The following is a 14,502-nucleotide window of genomic DNA, read 5'->3' on the forward strand; positions in this document are numbered from 1 at the left end:
CTTCCTCCACACACATTTATCACAGTTTGAGCATTTAGTCCTTATGTCTTCACCCATTTTGGGCCAAAAGAACCGCTCACGGGCTAGCGCCAGGGTGCACTCCACCCCCATGTGCCCAAAGTCATCATGTAAGGCCTGTAATGCAAGGGCCTTATATTTCCAAAAGAGGACCAGCTGCCAATATTTCCATACTTCTGGGTCTTGCACCTCCCAATGTAGCACTCCATCAAACAAGTGAAGCCTTTCCCACTCCCTCAACAGGAGGTGGGCTGCTGGGGTAGCATTACTAAGGGTTGCGGAGTGAGTATTCCCTGATCTCTGGGCACGCAGCACCTCTTGCACATCCAGGTCCTGTTCTTGTGCTGTCCGCCATTCTGTGTCTGTGACCTGGGGCAGTGAGGAGGGCGTCAGCATGGTGTACTGAACCCAGGCCTGTGGGATCCCCTCAGGGGGCAACCCCAACAACTTAGCCATGCAAACAGTACTTTCCCTCATCCCCACAGAGTCTTGTAGCTGCAGGTCGCAAATGATCTTCACGGTCTCAGGGCTCCAAACACTCCTGGGGTTGCTGGGGAGTTGTCGAGACAGGGCATCAGCATCCACGTTCTTTTGTCCCGCTTGATAGTGCAGGCTGAAGGTGTAGTTGGCTAATGCCGCGATCCAACGTTGGCTGGTCGCATCCAACTTAGTGCTGGTGAGCACATAGGTAAGGGGACTATAGTCTGTCCGCACCTGGAAGGTGGTTCCTTATATTCCATATAGGAATTTCTCAGTGATGGCCCACTTGAGGGCCAGGAATTCAAGCTTATGTACCTGGTAGCGCGTCTTACTGGGTGACTATCCCTTCCTGGCAAAAGCCACTGGTCACCATTGTCAATTATGTTCCTGGTAAAGTACAGCCCCCAGTCCTGACAGGCATCCATGTGCAAAATAAAAGGGCAGTTGGGGCCAACATATGCCAGCACAAGTGGCTGAGTCAAGCGCCGGATCACCTCTTGTACGGCATCTTCACACCATGAGTCCCACCGAGGACCAAAAGGCTCTGTGGGACTTCGTGTTGCAGTGAGCCCATTTAAGACATTGTCTTGCCCCTTCTTGTGGGGTGGCCTTCCCACCTGGTGTCCGCGAGTCAGGGCATTTAAAGGTCCAGTTATTGTAGCGTAGTCTTTAGCGAATCGCTGATAGAAACCCGCAAATCCCACGAACCTTTTCAATTCCCTAAAGTTCTTGGGTCGAGGCCAGGTGGTCACAGCACTTACTTTCTCTGGATCGGTACTGACCCCTTCCTGTGATACAATATGTCCGACGTACTTCACAGAGGCCTGGCAGAACTTACATTTATCAACGGCCAACTTAAGTCCAGCAATCTCCAGCCGATTGAGTATCTGGAGTAGCCGCTCTTTGTGTTCCTCCAGGGTCTTTCCAAAAACAATAATGTCATCTAAATAAATCAGTACTTGGGTCATATGCATATCCCCAACCACCTTCTCCATTTGTCACTGGAAGGTGGTGGGAGCCCCAGATATCCCTTGGGGCATTCGCTCAAACTGATAGAATCCCAAGGGACAAATAAAAGCAGTCTTCTCTTTGTCTTCTTCCTGAAGAGGTATCTGGTAGTAGCCGCTGCAGAGGTCTAGTACCAAAAACCATTTGCTTCCTATTAAACAGTCCAAAGCCTCCTGCACCCATGGGACAGTGTATTGATCAGTGACGGTCCGGGTGTTCAAAGTCTGGTAATCAATACACATACAGAGTTAGCCATTCTTCTTCCGCACAATCACAATGGGAGAGGCATAAGGGCTCTTAGATTCCGTGATGATGTGGTGGTCCATGAGCTCCTGTAGATGACATCTTACTTCCCCCATCTCAGTGAAGGAAATGTGCCAAGACCTTTCACAAAAGGGTTGTGGGTTCCTCAGACAAATGTGATGCTCTACCCCCTTAGCCTCCCTTACATCCCAGTCATGTGGGGAGAAAACACGGGCTTGAGCCCTGAATTTGTCCCTGAGCCAAGTTTTACAGGCTTTGGGCACTGGGGTGTTCCTGAAAAAGAACCTTGAAGAGTCAATTGGAGGGGGGGGGGTTTCCCTCCTGCTCAGGGCTCACCACTTCAGCTTCCTTTATCAAGGCCACCTTCTGTCCCAGGTGGACCACAATATCTTTCAAGGTTGGGTTAACCACTATCACTGTAACTGGGTCTTGGTTGAGCCCTTTTGTCTTGATCACGCCATCAGGGACCCTCAGTGCACTGGGTCTCTCTCTCGCAGTGGGGATCTCCACCACCAGCAGCTTATTCTTTTCATCCCTCTCAATCCAATTACATACAGTAGGCAAAGCCCATTGGCCCTGGGCAGGGACTCACTGGGGCTTTGCTCCAGGGAACTGCAGGGTCCCCACAACCTCAGGGTGACCCCACAGCTCTGTATGCTCCCATCGGTCATACGCCTCTGAGCACAAGGCATGCATCGTCAACCATTGTTGGTAACCTGGGCCAGCCTGTTGTTTACAGTAGCAAGCGAGAACCTGGAAAAGGCTGGATTGGTCCCAATGAGAGTGGGCCCCTTTCATCCACCCCAGATCAGAGCATACTCGAGCGATGGTTGACACTTCTTCCTCCACCCTAGCTATTTCAGCAGGCATTTTGTCTCATGTTCACATAACCCCTGTAGGGATACTGTTCTTGGCTTAAGCCACAAAGTCCCAGCCCCATAAGGGGAAGCAAAGGCAAGTGTCTCAGATGTTTCTCATAGAAGGATTCAAACAGGATGGTAACCTGGGACCCACTGTCTAGAATGGCCCAGCACGGGCGACCATTCACCGTCACAGGGACCTCTGCATGGGGTCCCACTAGCCCCTTTGGCAGTGAATTTACTGAGGGTAATGTGCAGGAGTCTGTCTGGGTCTGGAGCAGAGCTGACTCCATTGCTCTGCCCCTTCCCCATTTCCCACCGCCTACCACCCTTTTAACCTTTCAAATACCAATTCAGGATTCTCAGGCTGGGTGCACTCCTGAGCCACATGCCCTGGCTCCCCACATCTATAGCAGAACCCTGGGGCCCTAGAATAGGAGGTCCTCCCGAGGCACGATGATGGAGCGAGGGCTGACCCCTTCACAGTAGCAAGAGCTAATTTATTTATCCACATCTCTGTATACATTCACCTGTAAAAAAACATTGTTAAGGAAAATAGTCAAAGATGTGAGAACATTTTCAGCAAAGAGTAGAAAATACATTGCAACAAATCTGTTTTTTCCATTTCATTTTCAGTTTTTGATAGTGGTCCAATTCCTATTTCATTTATTATGTTTGAAAATAAAGGTGGTTCATTTTTCATTGAAATCATAAAATTTTCAATTTAAAAGAAGACTTTTAAAAGACCATTTTTTTTAAAGAGTGAATACTTTAAATATGAATGACATTTTTACTCTGACTTCATTATGAAAATTGTCATTTTATGAAATTCTTTGGAACAACCTGTGTTTTATATTAAATTTCACAAAATAGTTTTGACCTTTGTTGTAGCTTGGTTTGAGATAGGTATTTGTGCTGATTTTGTCATTATGGTATTGGAACGACACAAATCTGACCTTAGACTGTTTTGTTACTTTGGTGTTTAGTAACCAAGCCAGTTTTGGCTAACAGGTGTTTTAAAGGATGACACGTTGATCTTTAAATGTTCATTATGCTTTATTTTTTACTGTGTAGACAGTTCTTGGAACAGGTCTTACACCTAAAGCAGTCTTGGCAGTGTTAAGTTTCTGTCTCCACTAAGTTTCATAGAGGTCTAGTCTTCCATAGGGTGTAAAATTCTGAAGTATTTTTATGAAGGAGATATTACCTAATTGGGTTTAGTTTCTTAACTAGATTTCAATTTACAGTATGAAATGTCCATTAAGAGGCTGTATATAATAGTCATTTGCACTGTTGAATGAGTTTTACATATCAGCTTGGCGACAGCCTATATCACAAATGCACAAAAATGCTGTGGTCCAACTTCTGCTTTCTTTTAAGCTGGGCTAAAAACTAAACTATATCAATCACTAGTGGAGCGGAGAGCAAAATTTGGTCTAAGAACTTGGTAGCTCATAGTGGTAAGTCAATTTGTACTCAAAATCCCCCTTTTAATCTCTTGTTGTCCTTTAAGACACTCGTGTTATCACCGGTAATTTGTTAACTGGTGCACAGTTCCGCTTGACAGATACTGGCTTTTCAATCTTCTGCCACCCAGTTTTTCAGACAAGATTCTGTACAAATTATTATTTTTCATACTTAGGTGCAGTAACTTTTACAGTCTTCGGTACACTGGGTTTTTAGATCTGTGCCTTTTGTGCTGAACCCAAGGTTATTCTTATTTACCCAGTTCTTTGATACTCTTCACCAGAAACTAAGCCAGGAAGCCACAGACTTTCTTCCCAATGGGAGAATCAAATGGATTATTCATGTTTTTAAAGTTAGGGGCTTTGCTGGATTGGTGCTGGAGGTTTCAGCATCCTGACTGAAACATGACCACAGAACTTTTGTTTTAAATGGCATTACTCTTTTTCTTCATCCCTGCAAAATGTTCTGCTTCTTCCACTGAGGAGGTTTATCAAGACAGATCTATTGATTTTTGTGTTTAGACATAGACTGAGTTGCCAGAACTGTGTTAACTTAGAGGGGATTTCTTAATGCCATTGCCTTTGGCTACAAATAGTACATGTTGCATGAAACATTTACCCAAAAGAGGAAGTATACTACAATGTACACCAGGAAATACAGATTTAGAAAAACAGCAGACAGACCTTACAATTGTATAGACTTCTTTCCACTGAAAACATGTATTTTTATATAATTGGTGTTTTTTTTTATATAATTGGTTTTTTTCAGTCATGCAAATTACATTCAGACTGTTGCAGTTGACACAGTAACCAATAAGCTGTTCATAAATATCTTGAGGGAGCCTATCTTGAAGATTTTTTAAAATTCATTTTCTGAAAGAGTGCCTGTTAAACCGCCTATTCTATCTAAAAAGGAAGGGAGTGAGGGATCTTCACTTAGCTTCTGACTAAGCAGTCCCAGGGAGAAAGTCGTTATACAGTACACAAAAATGCTGGCACATAGACACATTTACAAACTGAAAAAATAAAATGAAAATGTGTTTGGGGTTCTTGCTCAGAATAAATACTCTTAGGTATTACTTGCATCCAGTGACTGTGGAATGCAGTACTACCAGATCATTACTGACTTTTTCCAGAGAATCTTCTCTGCTTCACACCCTTACCAGATGAATACAGCCTTTGTTCCCCTATGACCCTATTTACACTAAGAAGAAATGTTATGAAAATTTTTCATGGTTCCTACTACTAGTTCTGCTCTATGATGGGAGCCTTGTAGTGCACGGAGGTAACAGCAAGCTTTTTTAGGCCTGTTCAGAACACAGTCAAATGACACAGTGTTAAAATGGCTTACCTGCATCTGGGCTGCCAGCATTGGGTTAACATCAATGGATTGACAGACTAGCTTGTGGATTTACATATATTTACATTGCATTTGTTTGTCCAGCCTGTCCTATGTCCTAGTCAATAGTAATAAATTCATCAGGGTGCACAGCCCTGCTTTTGTAAAGTATTGTATGCCTGACACCTTTAGATGGAAACTATTGCTCCCAGTGTAAGTGGGTCATTCTAGGTTTTTCTACAAATTTACTTTGATTAAAGCCTGCACCCAAAGTGTGGAGATTTATTTTCCAAAATGGAAACACTGGATATTCAAGAAATCTGGTGCTGGCATTATTCTGCTAGTGAGTCCTCATGAGAGAAAGTCAGTGCAGGTGAAAAAGTCATTAAATTCTGGGTGGATTTCTAATAAAAAAAAATGTGTAGATGTGCAGGAAGCACCTGTAGAAAGCAGGGGAGAACTTTTATTTTGCCCTACTCTGAGTCATTTACCAGGGTATCTGAAGGCCCTATTTGGGATAAGATGTTGAAATTATTTGGATTTTTGACCTAACATGCTGCAGTTTGCTATCATTGGTATCACTCAGCAGAGGGAATCGTGTGATTCTACAGTTATGACACTTTGGGCTTCACACTAGAACTGTGTGTTAGTTCCCCATTAGGCTTACCTGCAAAAAAAGGTTAGCAATCTAAAACCAAGCTCGTTTTTCAGCTAATCAAATGATAAAGGTTATACTTTTCCATTCCAAAGGTCAGAACAGTATTAAAATTTCACCCAAAGTGGCTAAGCCATTTATTTCAAGTTTTCCAAAGAGATTCTTCTCTTGAGAAAGATCCCAGGCCAAAAGGAGTTTTTCTTCACACCGTGTGAGAGAGAGAGAAAGTGTGAAATTTTTAAGACTTGAGACCTGATTATAATCTTCACCGTGGAGTTATTATGGCTCCACAACTCACCAGATGCCAGACAAAATGAGTGAATCTTTAATGTTTTTTTCTTACTAGCTGGTACCATGATAATCTCACCCGTCATGCAGCAGAAGCACTGCTTCTTTCCAATGGATGTGATGGAAGCTATCTCTTAAGGAAAAGTAATGAGAAGCCTAACCTGTACTCCCTTTCTGTAAGGTACAGTATGGAGAAAAGTGAATGCAATTTATCTGAACCTACACTTCTACTATTTGCATACGTTGTTATAAATACAAGATAAACTATAGGATAAACTATAGGATAAACTGTATTATAACATTGTGCTTATTTAAGAAAAATTGACTAGTATGAACAGTTTTCAGTGCAGTAGGTCCCTGAGCAAGGCCTCTCTACACATTAGGGAAATACGAAAAATAAGGCCAAAAAAATGCAATGAAAGAAAAAAAAACACTTTATAAACATCTACTTCATAAAAACAGCAAATCATTGATCTTATTGCTAAAGTTTTTTGGATTGTGAGGGAGAAAAAGAAACGCTTCATCTCAGGAAAATTCCTCAATACGCACCTTCTAAAATATAGAAACTGAAACCAGAGTACATACTAGAGTGACTCATTCAGTTTAAGGGGCACAGGTTGTAGCCATGTTGGTCTAAGGACATGGACAGACAAGGTTCTTTGGGTGAATCTGTATCTTTTATTAGACCAACTAACAAAATATATCAGATTTACCCAAAGAACCTTGTCTACCTCGTTCTGTTTAATTCCTTTCTTTGCTTAATTTATTCTTACTCACAGAGTCCAAAGATGATGATGCTTTATTTGGATTAAAAAAAAAAAGATTTAATGGGAAAAATACAAAATCAGATCATATTCAGTGTTTGTTTTTAAACAGCCTGATATGATTCTGTCTTCTTCCATGCTGTGAATTATCTGGTATTTCCACAGAGCTGATTGAAAATTTGTCAGAATTTTTTGACAAAAAACATTTTGTTAAAGAAATGAATGTCCCCCCCCAAAGTGTTTTCTTTGGTATTGTTCAGTTTTTCAGCAACATTAATTTAAAAGACTCATTGTTCATTCATTCCCCTAATAAAAGTGGGAAAAAGTAGGGGAAAAAACGTTTTCATTTTAAAACAAATGTATTAGGTTTTTCATTAAAAAATGACAAGCAAAATAAAAATGCTGGCTACTAGATTTGTCTGTTACAAAACACATGCTTTTGTCACAAAATTAAAAGTTTTCATTTTATTCAAATATTTTTTCAAAGAAAGCACTATTTTGGGCATTACTGGGTATTTCTGGCCTTTTTTCATGAACACTTTCTGTGGCTTTTATTCAACTCCCTACTCTCTACACCCACACCTGTAACTTTATCAGACATCATTAGGGGGTTGTTTTAGCATGAAACTATGCTCAGATATCCCTTGGGATTTTGATTGACATTTGCAATCTGAAGCCAGTGAGCATGACAACACATGTCCTGAATTTCCTCCAGTTAACTTTAAAGAGGAACTAAGACATCAAGTAGTGGCAACTCTCATTGCCACACTTTATTTCTTGTGAAATTAGCTGAAAGAATAGAAACATGATCTCAGGGTAGCGAGAAGCTTATGTACAAGTAGGCTGTCAGCCCATGGTTTACACAGGTTTTCTGGGGAGTGACTAAGGCAAAGGGTAGTTTTAGCCACCTAAGTGGGGCACAAAAGGCTTAAATGCACACCACAAAGAAGCCAGTTATGCTTTGAGTGTGGCTTCTTATTTTTAAAAGACTTAGTAAAGTATGCTAGCATTGTAATTTTCCACAGTGAAAATTCCCCTGCTCCCTATCCCCACCATCATCAGCCTTCTTTGCTGAAGGTCCTCCAGAATGTCTTGGGTGCTAAGACAACCATTAACAATGTTAGCTTTAACAAAATAAATGCCATATTTTCTCACATACAGCATGTCCCAGAATATAATACACACCTTGTTTTTGAAAGGCAGAATGAAGATTTTTTTCTTGAGTTATGGCTGTAGAAGGCAGAGACAGAATCTAATCTTCAGCTGGCCTGCCCTCCTTTTCCTACTTAACAAAAGCTGAAACCCTAGTTGCTGCTGAAGACTAGTCTCCATGGATGGATCTTTGATTTTGAAAATTGCTAAGAAGGTTCCAGGGCTATGAAACATGAGAGAGACCAGGAGCAGCTAGAAGACAGCAACATTGCCCTAAGAAAGGTTAGCTTGATTAGTGGAACACTGAGACCATTAAAAAGGATAGACTATTGTTAACACCTATGGAGCGAAGAAAAATGGACTAATTAAGTCAATTGACTCCCTCAGCTGCCTAAATAGTAATGTCACATCTACTGTACTGCAAAGCAAGAATCAAACTGGGGAGCTTCTATCCTGGTCAGAAAATCAGCTGCTCTGCTTAACATACACACCACAATTTTCCATGGGTGATTTTTGTGGAAAGGTGCATGTTGTATGTGAGAAAATACAGTACTCATGCCTGTGCTCCTTATGTTGACAGTGGTTCCTTATTAGCTGCCACATATTAATTCCTTATATATTAACTGCTTTGTTGCTTACAGATAAATAAACATCTACCCAGGAAAGCAAGACTGGAATATAGCTCTTTAGCTTGTGCATGCATCTGTACAATACCTGGCAGAGCAGGGTCCTGAATTTGACTGGAGCTTTTGGCAGCACATTTAAATAGTAGGCTAAAACTCTGAAACCTGGATGCCTAAAGTTAGACTCTTAAAATCCTTTTTAGGTGCCTAAATATAGGTGGCCTAATTTTAAAAAATTACAGGAAGTGATTTCAATGAGATTTAGAGGGATCTCTGAAAAATAAGTAAAGAGGCCACATCTTCCCTGGGTAAATGTGTGCGTGCTTATGCAATACATCAGACTAGATTGCCCAAGAGGCCCTTGCTAGGCTTATGTTCCTGTTTTAAGAGTTAACAACACTACTAACAAGTATCATGTTGGCTGGAACAGAGGACTGCAAGTCAAAACGACTGACTTTTAGTCTCAGCTTTCTCACTAACTCACAATATGACTTAGTTCCAGTCACGTAATCTTTCTGTGCCTTCGCTGCCTGTTCATCTCTAGAATAGTGATGATGTTTACCCTACCGAGTCTAAATTAATTGGACTGACCTTCAGAAGTGTCAATCTCCTACAGCTCCAACTGAAGTCCGTGGGATTTGGAAATCAGGCCCAGCATTTGTAAGCTTTGGGGGTCTTCAAATAACATGGGTTGGGTAAAAGCAAAGCAACAAAGACAAAGCCCACAAAAGCATTTAGGTATCTAAACTCCCGTGTTTTTTTGGTATGAGCTTCTGAGTTTTGCCCTCAGATCTGTTGTTTATTTTCAAATCTTTCCTTTCTGGACAATTGTCTTTCTCCTTTTAGAGCAAGAGATTCTGTCAAACACTTCCATGTGGAATACGTGAGGTCTGCATTCAAGTTTGGCTTTAATGAGTTTTCTAGTGTGAAAGATTTAGTCAACCATTTTGCAAACCAGCCTTTAATTGGAAGTGAAACAGGTAAATAACGTGTGTGTTTGTGTATGTGCTTATGTAAAGGGATAAAAGAAGATTTTAGTGAACACACTGTGTTAAAATCAGAAATATTTTTACTTAACCCCTTCCTCAAATTCATCTATTGATCAGATTTTCTTTTTTATCAATTATTTTGTTTACCAATATTAAATGTACCTGAGGGAAATATTCCTTCCAGAAATAGTATGCTTAATCTAAACACAGACCTAGCATTAGCAGGGTATGGTTTTGCCAGAATAAGACAAAACCTCTTAGGTCACTGGGCATATCCAATTCTTAAACAGAGTTGTTCTCCTAATCTTAAGCAGAGTTGTGTCCATTTTATATTAAAACAGCTTTAAAGTACCTTGGAGTAAAGAGACCCCTGGCTTTATGAAGCAATGGATAACTGTATCTGCTAGAATTCAGCAAGTATCTGCAACAGGTTTGAAAGAGTTAAGGGTTGTGGTAAAGATTTATAGAAATTGTTCTTATCAGCAATTTATGTCACAAGACTTGATATCAGTAATTTCATTATTATCAGACTTGATTCTGATTTATAATAGTGCTCCCGAGACCAGAATTGGCCCTGGGTGAGAGAGGATGATGTTCACTATCTGTGCCTGTTATACACGTGCCTAATAATGTGTGTACACAATACATGTTTTGATAAAAAAATTGTTTTCTAATTCCTGACAGTAAGTAGCACAGTCTTAATCCACAGTGAGCATTTCAGAACCTGCATTTGTCGGCAACAACAAGACTTAAAAATAACAAATTTGTTTGATTTTTGTAAGGGTATGGAATAAAGGGTTAAAAACAACAGTGATGCCCAAAATATTTTGGAATGATCTTAGAGGAACATGGATCTGGAAGCATGGGCTCAAAGTAGAGGATGGCATGCTGGAAGTGTATATTTCTGCTGTTTCCTACTTAGAAATCCAAATGGTTTCCTCCCCTTCCCTGCAGTTGGTATGCCCTGTACTCTTCTCTACTCACACTGGAATAAAACAGCTGGCTTGCTAATGTATTGTCCCTATACCCTGGATATTTCTTTTAGTATTTCTTAAGCCAATTGGTTATTTAAAACCACAGAGCATTGCAACAGATAAGCAGCTACTTGAATCAGCAGATTAAGAACTAATTCACTTGTACTGATGAAATTTAAAGCCTCCCAAGAGAAAGAAAGGACTGTGATCTAGTGCTAAGAACATGGTGTTAGGTCCGTGGCCCTCCTGAGTTCTAATCCTGGCTTTCTGTCAACTCCGTGACATTGAGCAGGTCTTCCCTGTTGTGAGTAAATCATAGCCATAATAAAGCTAATATCTACCAAACTCCCAGTGATATATCAAGGATAAGTTAACATTTATAAGGCCAAAAGTGGAAGGATGGTAATAACTCAGAGACAAAAGCTTACTATTAAGTGTTTAAGTACCTGGTTTGTGGAAGAGTGGTAATTGTACATGCAGATCACCAGGTGGATGCCCAAATTATTACTTGCTTTTGTAATTACTGTGCTAGCATATAAAATGGTAAATTAGCACTAAAACACTTCTAGATATTTCCTATGCCTAAAAGGTTATGTTATATGTTACCATACCATGAGATACGATGTAGTCCAGAAATACTGAGGATGGGTGTGTTTTAAGCTAAATAAATAGTTTGGATTATGAGATTTTTTTCCTGAAGTCAGAAATATACCCACTAGATTACCCTTCAGATACTTCAGAAGTTATATAGACAATTATGATTTTTCCCCTCCTTCACACTCCATGTGTTACATCTATTAGTAAGTAAGGGGCTGGTGTTATATGATCTCTGGGAGCTGGATCCCAACTGCTGAAGGATGTGCCTGCTGCTTAGCTAATGGCCCCCTAATCAGATTCTGCCAGGTCTGTGAAACACCTTTCATCTGTCTGAGTCAGACAAAGCTATCAGTTGGAAATAGGTAGTGGGCATCATATCAAGGAGCGTGTCACCTTCCACTTTACTTTCCTATATGCAGCAATGTACAGGAAGAATGAGTTAGCAGCTGACGAACTCTGGCTTTACATAGAGGGGGCTCAAAACCTTGTAAAGCCTGTGAGGTAATAGCTTGTTTAGAGAAAGGGTACAGTCCTGCTTCCATCAAAGTCCCCCAAAATCTCCCATTGATTTCACTAAGCAGGTTGTAAGAGCTGGTCTATTTAAGCAGCTTGCTCACAGAACTGTAATAGTTAGCCATTATACAGAAGTGTCACTAGACAAAGAGATTAAATAAGTGATAGGTCAGTGAGAGAGCCAGAAACAGAATCCAGGTCTCCTGGCACACAATCCATTTTGCCATCCAGTAACAGGGAACATGAGAACTTTGGCTCAGGCATTAGTGGTCGGTAGTTATATAATCTTTTTTTTAATGTTTATGCATGATAAATGAAAAAAGGTCAGCTCAGCAGAAAGACTGAAAAAGAAGGACCCTTGATAATTTTGTCCTCTTGCTTGGTTCTAGACAAGACTTCATAAACACATGGTTATCAATAAACTGAGAATGAGATGAAATATAAATTATTTTCAATAGATCTATAACAGTACAATTTAAAAATGTGTTACCAATAATAAGAGAGCTCTGAAAGAGATCACATCACACAAAAAAGCCCATGGTTCTCAGGCTAAGGTCAAGGTTACTAGGAAAGAAAGGTAGTTTTGGGGATTATTCCTAACATTGTGGGCAAAATATTTATTAATGTAAAATGGAGGGGTTATATTAAATATAAAACTTGGTGGTACATTAGCATTATCAAATTGTTCTGTTTGTCGCTGGAATGGAAGACCTTTCCATTTACCAACACCCATTTTTTTCAGCAAATTATTTTTTAATGCCAGGAAGATTGAGGACATGAAAAATGTTAACCTTCTTCTGCTTCAGATAAGCATTTAGAAAAAACGCAAAAAACCATTTATGAACTGAGAAATGGCTCCATTTCAAAGCCTTTATCGTGTTGACAGCTTTGTAATGTTATATGAATATCTAGTTTTGCCATGTTACAGTGCCTGTAACTAGTCTGGAGCTCTTGTGAAGTGCCCAGTGCTCATGTTTATGGACTGGAGCACATTTCTAATATAGCTCAACTAGGGCATCCTGTGGAGTCAAGGAAATTCATATCACACTACCACTGACTCATGAGACTTCAGGCAAGTCATTTAGCCACTCAGTTATCCATCTGTTGAATAAAATGAATCCTGACTGAATTTGCAAGGCTTTCTGAAATCTCTGGTTGAAGAATCCCGAAGTCCTGATCCAGCAAAGTTTTGCAGGTGATGCTGGGAATTCTTTCATGCTGTTCTTTAGTTTAATTTATCTAAATCTCCATTAGTCACATCAAACAGCTGTGTGCATTCATGCTGGTTTTACACCAGGGTTGAAACATGTGCACCTGCTTGGGTACTTCAGATAATAATAAAAATGTAATGCAGGTTAGTATCTACTATAAGGTTTCTTGAACAGAAGAGCTGATCCAGTTATAAAGGCTGTTTTCAATAACAATGGTAGAAGTAATATACTATCATATTTATCTTCTTACCATACTGACATAGGCAGGAGATTATTCTTACCTATTGGTTGCTTTCCTTGCTAGTTTTCAACTGCAATGTTTTTAAAGCTACATAGAAACTTTGAGTCATTAACCAGACACGCTTGATATGAAAACCAAGTTCACTTTAATTGACTGAAACTTCTAAGAACATAGGGACATACTAATATTTCCTGTTTTGTCAGTCTCCAGAGTACTCTAATTCCTTGGAAAGTAGAGAAATATACCAGAAAAACCCCCCACCACAGTCTTGGTACTGGTTAAAGGGTGAAAGACTCAACAAAAATCTTCTGTTCAGGAAAATCCTACAGAATATTAATAAAGGCTATCATTTTAACAAAATGCTCTAAACTGTGTGTGCAGTTCTGTAGCAGACCTCTCATCTTCTGTGAAATATGGGAAACATGGGAAATTTACTCCCTTTTCAAGTCAATACAATTTAGAGCAATTTCTACATACAGCCTTTTGATCCTGTCCCTTTTAAACACTAAAGTATTTTTCCATATGCTTAGGGAGAATTAAACTGACAATGACCTTAGACCTATATCAAATTGAATATCACATTTACAGGCTCCCATGTTTGTGTGATCAGATGTCAGTTAATTACTTCAAATACTCTTTTTTCCATCTCTCCCCTTTGAAAAACATAAGTGATCTCATGGTTTAATAAGTCAGCAATCACTGTAAGTTTATTTTGGAGCATCTCCTTGATCTGCTTTTTCAGCTAGGATTGTGGGTTTGGGAATTTGAGGGTTTGTAACTGGGGGGTGAGCTGCATTGGCCCTGAAGCACCATGCTAAGTTTAGAGTTCGCTTTTGCTACTGTTTTTTTGTAAACATAAGCACTCCGCTGTTTAGTTACAGTTCTGTGAAGGTTAGTCTGAATGACACAACATGCCCTTTATATGATTTACACACTCTTACCAAATAGTAGTGTGGTGAACACCAATATTAATTTATTTTTAAAAGATTCCATATTTCTTTCTTAAAACAATTTAACCAGATCAAAGTGCTAACTGACTAATAATTTCATACAATGTCTT

At 39.9% G+C, this 14,502-nt stretch overlaps 1 protein-coding gene across 2 annotated transcripts in view; it reads left to right on the forward strand.

Annotated features, from left to right (window-relative positions):
* Positions 1 to 14,502, forward strand: part of DAPP1 (dual adaptor of phosphotyrosine and 3-phosphoinositides 1) — a 46,997-nt gene that overhangs the window by 19,405 nt on the left and 13,090 nt on the right. For both annotated transcript variants that reach the window (XM_090031860.1, XM_090031861.1), the window contains exons 2-3: positions 6,437 to 6,559; positions 9,764 to 9,897. In XM_090031860.1, coding sequence (XP_089887986.1) covers positions 6,437 to 6,559; positions 9,764 to 9,897 — 257 coding nt within the window. The remainder of the gene's footprint in view (positions 1 to 6,436; positions 6,560 to 9,763; positions 9,898 to 14,502) is intronic.

Source organism: Crocodylus siamensis, chromosome 2, assembly GCF_052110815.1.
Source record: "Crocodylus siamensis isolate JL-2025a chromosome 2, ASM5211081v1, whole genome shotgun sequence".
NCBI classification, from domain to species: domain Eukaryota; kingdom Metazoa; phylum Chordata; order Crocodylia; family Crocodylidae; genus Crocodylus; species Crocodylus siamensis.